Genomic DNA, 7,664 nt, shown 5'->3' with positions numbered 1-7,664 from the left:
TCTTACATGTAGAAAACAATGATATCTATATTCTAATCTATTAGTATATTATAAAATGTTGATCAAAAGCATTGATAAACAAGGGTTATTAGATGTGCATAATGACCCATGAATATATAGATATACAAGACTTTAGTTTCTATTGCAAGTTAAAGAAATGTGGCTATAGTTGTGACTTGTGCGTTGAACTCTTTTGCTTATAGAGCTTGGAGATTAAGGAGCTAGGAGCTAGAGAGGGAAGCTATGAGAGAGAGAGAGAGAGAGAGAGAGAGAGAGAGAGAGAGAGAGAGATCAGCCCCTCCAAGATAATACCATCGCCGCTCTTCTTGACTCTCTCATCCTTGTCTTCTCTTTGAGAGAGAGAGAGAGAGAGAGAGAGAGAGAGACGTTCACGAGACCGTTCGGCCGAAGTCTTCTTGACTCTCTCTCATCCTTTTCTTTTCTCTCTCTCTCTCTCTCTCTCCCCCCGCCCCTGGACATGCAGCCGAAAGACTCCCCTCCATAGCTAACAATCCTTCGTACCCTCCGCTGACCTCACACACACACATTCAGTATTCTCGCTCTCTCTCTCTCTCTCTCTCTCTGACCTTGCCTCATGGCCGCAGCCGCTACCTTGGACGCTCAGTGCAGCTACTACACCTGCAGCCATAACCTAATTGCGTCTGCCCATCATCACGACCATGACCATCATCAGCGCCTTACCAAAATCCAGCCTCAAGCCGACCTGTTTTGCCATGAGCTCCTAAACCTAATCGGCGATACTAATCACGATCATGATATTCAGTCTCTGACCGATTGGGAATTAGAAGATCTGAGTATGGCTCATCAAATCAGCTGTTGCAGCAATCGATATACTTCTTTGCAGCAGTATCTTAATCTTGATTATCATCATAATCACCTTCATCATCCCATGATAGCTGATCAGTGTCCTGCTTGTTTATTAGAATGCGACTGCAGCTTCGACGACATCAATGGCTATCTCTCAAGCAGCTCCGGCTGTGATACATTACCCACTTATGATAACCTAATCACAGGTCATGGCTGGTATGGCGCCGATGATGCGGACGATACAGATCATGCTAATGATGACATGAGTAGTATCATGAATGCTCATGGTCATATGGATCAAAACTGCAGTGATGACGCCATGGACGATATGAAGTGCTGCAGCTGTGCGCCTGTTCCAGCCTGCATCGATGCATGCAAGGATATTAGATCAGACGAGCTTAGCCTTCTTTGCAGGGAATTCAACTCAGATGATGACGACGATTATTATAATGATGGGAACGCTGCATCCATGGCGGATCAGAATGAGCTATCCTGCTCGTCTGATGAGCATCCTCATCAGCATAATCTGCTGGAGGTCTTGCTGGAGAGGCAGCGATGGAGCCACTGCAGGCCACTCAAGGCATACTCCCATTCTATCATGACATCTCATCGTCAACATCATCGTCGACAGGGACTGTTCTATGCATCCCATGATCAACAGTTCATACATCCTCTCAAATTTAGCAGCTCCAGACCATTATCCCTCACCATAGCCAGCTCTAGAAGGAAGAGTGTGGAACGGATACTGCAGGTACACTAATTAAAGCCTGATCTATTGCTACCATAATTCTTATAAAACAGACAACGATCTATAATTATCGCCATCGATTCAATGCAGTTATAAAGAAAGCCTAACAGACAACAATCAATAATTCTCGCCATTGATTCGATGCAGTTATAATCATCGCCATGGATGCTTGACATTGTAATAATCAAGGCACGTTTAAATTATTAAACGAACATGATTTTCATTCACAGCCTGCTATATCTAATTGGGCAGTGAATTTGATGTGATAGGTGGAACAAGTAACCACTTGCATCGCAGCTCAAGCTGTCGCCTATTTGGACCGCTATCTCAGCAACCAGCTGCTAACAACCGGTGAGGTATGAGAGCTTCTAACACCATAACAAACACTAAGAAAGTCTTGTTATAATGACAATGTAGGCAAAGGGCAAAGCCATTTGGGAATTTTACTACTACCTTAAGAACATCATCCAACCACATGTAACACCCTTATAAGTTCTATTTCCATTGATCATGCACTCATCGTTTATGTGAATCGTAGAATGCATCCACACACACACACAATTCATGTTGACCATTGTCATCACAACATGTCAAAAGTGGGCTTACTATAACACATACATGCAAAACAAAATTGACCTATGCTACCTAGCTACTTCAACATTCCACCAAGAACACACATCTCTCAACACTCACACTTTCAAGTGCAATGACCAACATTTATCAGGTGAGCAGCTTGCATATCCATCTAGCTGCAATGACATGCCTTTGGATTGCTCTCAAAATGGAGCATAGCAATGCCCCCGACATTTCTTTCATTCAGGTAAAATTAATCTTCACATATTTCTTAAGTTTAGGTAAATCACATTCAAACTTTCTATATACAGCAAGATAATAAGACACTTGGCCTATACTACTAAAAAACAAGTGCAATGAAACATATTTGCGCTTCCACTAAGACTTAACAACAAGGTACTTTTCTCAAACAAACAAAGCACAAACATATGACTTTACATCTCTTGCAAACATTTGCATGTTACAAAACTCATTATGTTGAACTTCATCATATTTATTGTGGGTTCTTGTGGGTAGAATATGGGCACTACAAGCTACAATACAATTAGTGAAGAGGAAATAAAGGTGATGGAGGTGTCCATCCTCAAGTCCTTGGAATGGCGCATGTTGGGTGTGACTATGTGGGACTTTGTGGTGAGCATGCTAGACCTCATCATGATCACCATCCCTAATCATCATCTACTCAACCTACTTCAAAGTAGGGTGGATGAGATTATGCGAGCCATATTGTTAGGTTTGAACTCTTCTCTCAATCTCTCTCTCTCTCTCTCTCTCTCTCTCTCTCTCTCTCTCTCTCTTTGTGAGCACATATGTGCACATGCATACAATATCCACATGCACACCCACCCACACACACACATAAAGTAAATTTCAACATTGATGAACATAATGGTAGTTTCTTTTATACAGAACCTTACTTTCTCCAATATGAAGTTACCCTTGTTGCCATGAGTGTGCTCCAATTTTCACTTGAGGAGCTCCTACCCCTAGAAGTCGCCTCCATTACTCATACCCTTTGCATGGCTCTTCGTCCCATTATAATAAACACGGTACTACTAACACACCATTCATCTCTAATTTGCATTTGTATAGTTGTAATGCTCTTAAAATACAATTTTTCTAGTACTTGAGCAAGAATAAATCATGTTGAGAGATTAGTTTAAGCGATAGACATAATTTTTGGCAACATTTTTTGTATGACAACATGAAAGTGTACAAATGCTAATAATGAAATTTATATCCCTATTCAAATGTGTCTCTTTTTATCATTGAAAGGTTTTCTTTTGGGAAATTTGCACTAAGATAATGAAAAGCTATGAAATACCAATGGAAAATATCAAAATGGTAAAAAGATATAGCTCCTAGGTTTTTGTTTAGAAAGAGCTGAAGGACTAACTCATACCTTCCATAGACTACCAACAAGGTGAGTTAGCTCATGAAATATATAAACAACACTCTAAGACTTATAAATAGCCAAGTCTTGATTACTCTAGATCACTCAATTTTCCTTAGAGGAAGCTTCCTAAGGTCATGGACTCAATACCTTTCACCCTTTGAGTGGAATAATATTCTTAACCTAATAATTTCATTGTGCTAACAATTCCACCCGAAGGTATGCTTGCTAGCTAGGTCATGAATGACATGTTTTAGAATAGTGTTTTGGTGAATATTTTCCAAGAGCACACCATGCACATTCTTAATTACAAGAGCTTAGATACCCTTATCTTTTGCTCTATCTCTTTTCATGCTCTCTTCTAAGATAATGAGACCTCAAGTTAATCAAGAAGTGAATATGATCCTAGTGTAGCTAATACAATGAGGCACTTGTTGGAAAAACATCTCCCAAGCAATTGCGCCAAATATTGTATTGTGCATGGGTGTAAGAGATGCACAAAAATGGGCATAGAAAGAAATCGTAAAGCACCTATAATGTTAATGCAAGACGCATAGAATATATTAGATGTGGTCTCGTAGTGTCAATGTACAAGATGCTAGCATTGATGTTAGTGTATCGATTTTCACACTGAGTGGTAATAATGATAGTAAACTTTGATTTTTTTTCACTTGTTGTTTACATGTTAGTAGTAGACTTGAGGATCCTTGGTGTGGTATGCTAGCACCCACATAAGTATTGGTCTTGTAAAATGTTCATTTCATGTTATATGTCTTGTATGGTCTATAACTATCGGTCAAGTAACTGATGAGGTGCTAGACAAGCCAGAAAGATGTGAAAGAACATATTAGATATATGCTTGAAACACGAGTTTTCTTTCTAAAAACTTAAGAACTGCAGGTCTAAGCCATGTGAACGTTGGGCTAATATAATATGTAAGCATGGTTGCGTGTGGGAGTTCTTGGTGTTTAGAGAGACTGATATTCTGGTGTTTTCTTGGGGTTTTACTTGAAAGGAGGCGGCCAAGGAGTGCTGCGCCGCCATTGGAGACCTGCAGGCAGCAAGATCAGATATCATATCCTCCTGCGCGTCTTCTTCTTCTTCTTCTTCTTGCTTTCATCATCCATGTCAGTATGCTGATATCATGTTAAGCCCAGACTCTGATCATACTTCTGATCCTGACCAGTTTATTATCCCCACGGCCATGTACTTCTACGATTAGACCACGTACTCTAACTAAGCGCATTTCTTGCCCAAAGAAGATCATCGCCAACTCAGCGATTTGTAGCAATCCTCTGATAATATGACACGGCGGTTGTTTCATTAGCCTATACATCTATACCCCTATGCTTTCTTTACCATCTTATAATTGAGAGATCTAGTATAACCCAACCAAATCCCAAACCTACATTACCAAATCACATCCTTAACCTACATTGCCCAACCAAATCCCAACCCTTCATGGCAAATGTATCATGCTCCCAAGCCTTCTCTTTTCTTCTTAATGAAAAAATCCTAAATATTCAATGTGTTAGTAAATATCTTCCTTTTGTGTGGTCACTGTGCATTAAATGAAAATGCACACACATCTTCTCACACTACATCATAAATAGAGACATGTTGATTTTATAGCTATATCTCTTGAAATTTGAAAATCAAAAACCTTTTAAAACTTGCCCATTGCACATTGCACATTTTGTAGATGTCTTTGGATGCACATGGGGCTTCTTGTTATTCAAAGAGTTATAGTCCCATCAGTGTTTGTGAAAAACATTTTTGGTGGCAAATACAAAAACCTATAACTCAAAGTTTTGGAGGGATTTTTCAATCAAATTACATGTATTTGCCATTTCGATCTATAGCTCAAATTTTTTAAAAGTCTAAGGTTTTAACATTATTTCTTAAATTATGAATGTCTTTTTGACATTTTTGTAATTCACTTTACATTAAACATCGATTTTTTGTGAACATTGAATCCAATGAAGGCAGAAAGCTAACATCAAAGGAGATGTAGTAAGGGGAGGCTACGATAAGGAATTTTGATCCATACATTCATCAACATGAGCATCTTCATCTTTGTCCAAGATAGGAAGAAGGAACACAAGTCATTCCTTAAAGTACAAGAGGGGCACTGCAAGGTCACGAAGAATAGCTTGAGAAGCCTCCAATTGCCCTACAGTTATACTAATTAGCATCATAATTAGAGATCTAATTCAGCTTGTTATTGAGATTTACAAAAGTGCATATTGGTCATGATCAAGTCATGATCATATAGTACCTACACTTAATTAATTTACTTGATCTATGCTCTCAACAATTTACTAGCATTGAGCCATATCACTATGCCAATATGTGATAAATTTTGAACCCATCATCTACTTTAGGCAAGTCATATAATCTCTATCAATCTTTGATGTATTGTACTTGAAGGTTGGGTTATATGATCTCAACTTTATGAAGTGCCTTTGTGAGCTATTTCAACTATCAAAATTTCTCTCTCTCAATTGTCATCAAGAGGAAGTTGAAAATGGATATCTAGAGTTACCCATATGACAATGATATGATACTCTCCTTCTTTACCACAAGTGGCTCAAGTCAAGTTTTGGTCTCTCTTCTTAATTCTTCTTCTTCTTCTTCTATTCCATCATCACACAAACCAAGCATAGACATGTACACTAAATGTGATTTTCAAGCATATCTATATTCTACACATTTATACACATGTCTGTTACATATGCCAACCTTGCAGTACAAAAATGCACCTATAGATACATTCAACAATTTGATATTCAAGCCCACTAATAGTTTATTTCCTTTCCTTTTAGTCATGGCCATAATGAAAACAAGAAAGAACTAGGTTTACACATGCAGCTAGTTTTAGGTAGTAGTATTGTTTTGTTTTGTCCAAGAGCTTGTTTTTGAGTAATTTGGAGGAGTGTCCTTTTCTAATTGTTGTTTGAAATAAAAGTTGAACATAAAACATATAATTTTTAAAGGCCTTCCTCATTCACCATGAGACCATGGAGTTGACATTCGACATATTATGATTACATTATGGTTTTGTTGCATATTATTTGCTCTTAGATTAAAACATTAATCATTGTAGTAATGTGTTTAAAGAAAAAACCCTCAGTTTGGCAACTTTCAGTAGCCAAGGAATGGAAAAATCCCACTATCAAGCTTGTACATGTTACTTTTGTAGCACAAGACACAATGGAGGAGTAACAAAAAGCAATGGTCTTAGAGTTATTCAATTGGGTTTTTCAAAGACAACTTCAAACACTGAAGAATACAACAAATTCTTATGATATTTGAATAACCAAATACACAAAGGGCTAGCTAGCTTGAAATAGCATTTTCATCCTCTCTATCCTTAGGCATCTCTCCTCTCTAATGCAAAAAAATTCTCCTCTTATATCTAGTAATGGATTTAATATATGTTTGTTGTGTTGTTAAAGCATAAAACAGAAATGCTAGAAAGTGTCCAGCTCCTTTGACATACCCAAAAATTCAAATGGCCTCTATCTTTTCAAGAAACATCACACCGTGGGCATTGTACTATAGTCTTGAGTAGCCAAGAACCCTTGTAAGAAATTTCATACAAAGAATGGGCCATGAGGCCTCCTCTGAGAAAGTGCTATGTAAGATTAAAAAAATATGAGGATAAATTCTAGCAAGGTAGTGTCCAAGTGCAACATCCTTAACAGAGCCAGTACTGATTCTTGATCCTTTGCTTCTTCCCAAAAAATTATCCTCATTTGCAATCTCCAACTAGAGAAAAAAATGTAAGATGAAAAGGAGATGTGCAAAAAGGAAATGTAAACTATCTCTAAATATTCATAGAAGAGAACTAAAGCATTACCACTTAATTCTCATCACTCTCTAGTTTACTTGGATTGCATAGGTGAGTTGATGATGTTTTTTGGGCATCTTTGAGTTCCTTAACATACTCTGACTATTGTCTCCCAAACTTTGAAATTTCGAGTCTTTCTTAAAGCTCGTGAAACTCCTCATCGGTAATTTGTAATTCATTCTCAGCATCTTTTGCTATGGTAAAACACATAGACAAGGAACCAATTGCATTGATGAACTTATCATCAAACATTTGTGTATCTAGCAAGA

At 37.9% G+C, this 7,664-nt stretch overlaps 1 protein-coding gene across 1 annotated transcript; it reads left to right on the top strand.

Annotated features, from left to right (window-relative positions):
- The first annotated feature begins 748 nt into the window (after positions 1-748).
- LOC148024945 (uncharacterized) lies at positions 749-5,002 on the top strand. Its single transcript, XM_087693788.1, has 6 exons — positions 749-1,579; positions 1,846-1,932; positions 2,301-2,396; positions 2,666-2,882; positions 3,059-3,198; positions 4,558-5,002. Exons 1-6 carry the CDS (start codon positions 818-820, stop codon positions 4,762-4,764), a joined length of 1,509 nt encoding a protein of 502 aa, XP_087549914.1. The 5' UTR covers positions 749-817; the 3' UTR covers positions 4,765-5,002.
- Positions 5,003-7,664: the final 2,662 nt, after the last annotated feature.

Source organism: Lygodium microphyllum, chromosome 15, assembly GCF_053477565.2.
Source record: "Lygodium microphyllum isolate KBCC chromosome 15, Lygodium_microphyllum_v1.1.10, whole genome shotgun sequence".
In the NCBI taxonomy this organism is placed as follows: Eukaryota; Viridiplantae; Streptophyta; class Polypodiopsida; order Schizaeales; family Lygodiaceae; genus Lygodium; species Lygodium microphyllum.
This window is presented reverse-complemented; position numbering and strand designations above follow the sequence as displayed.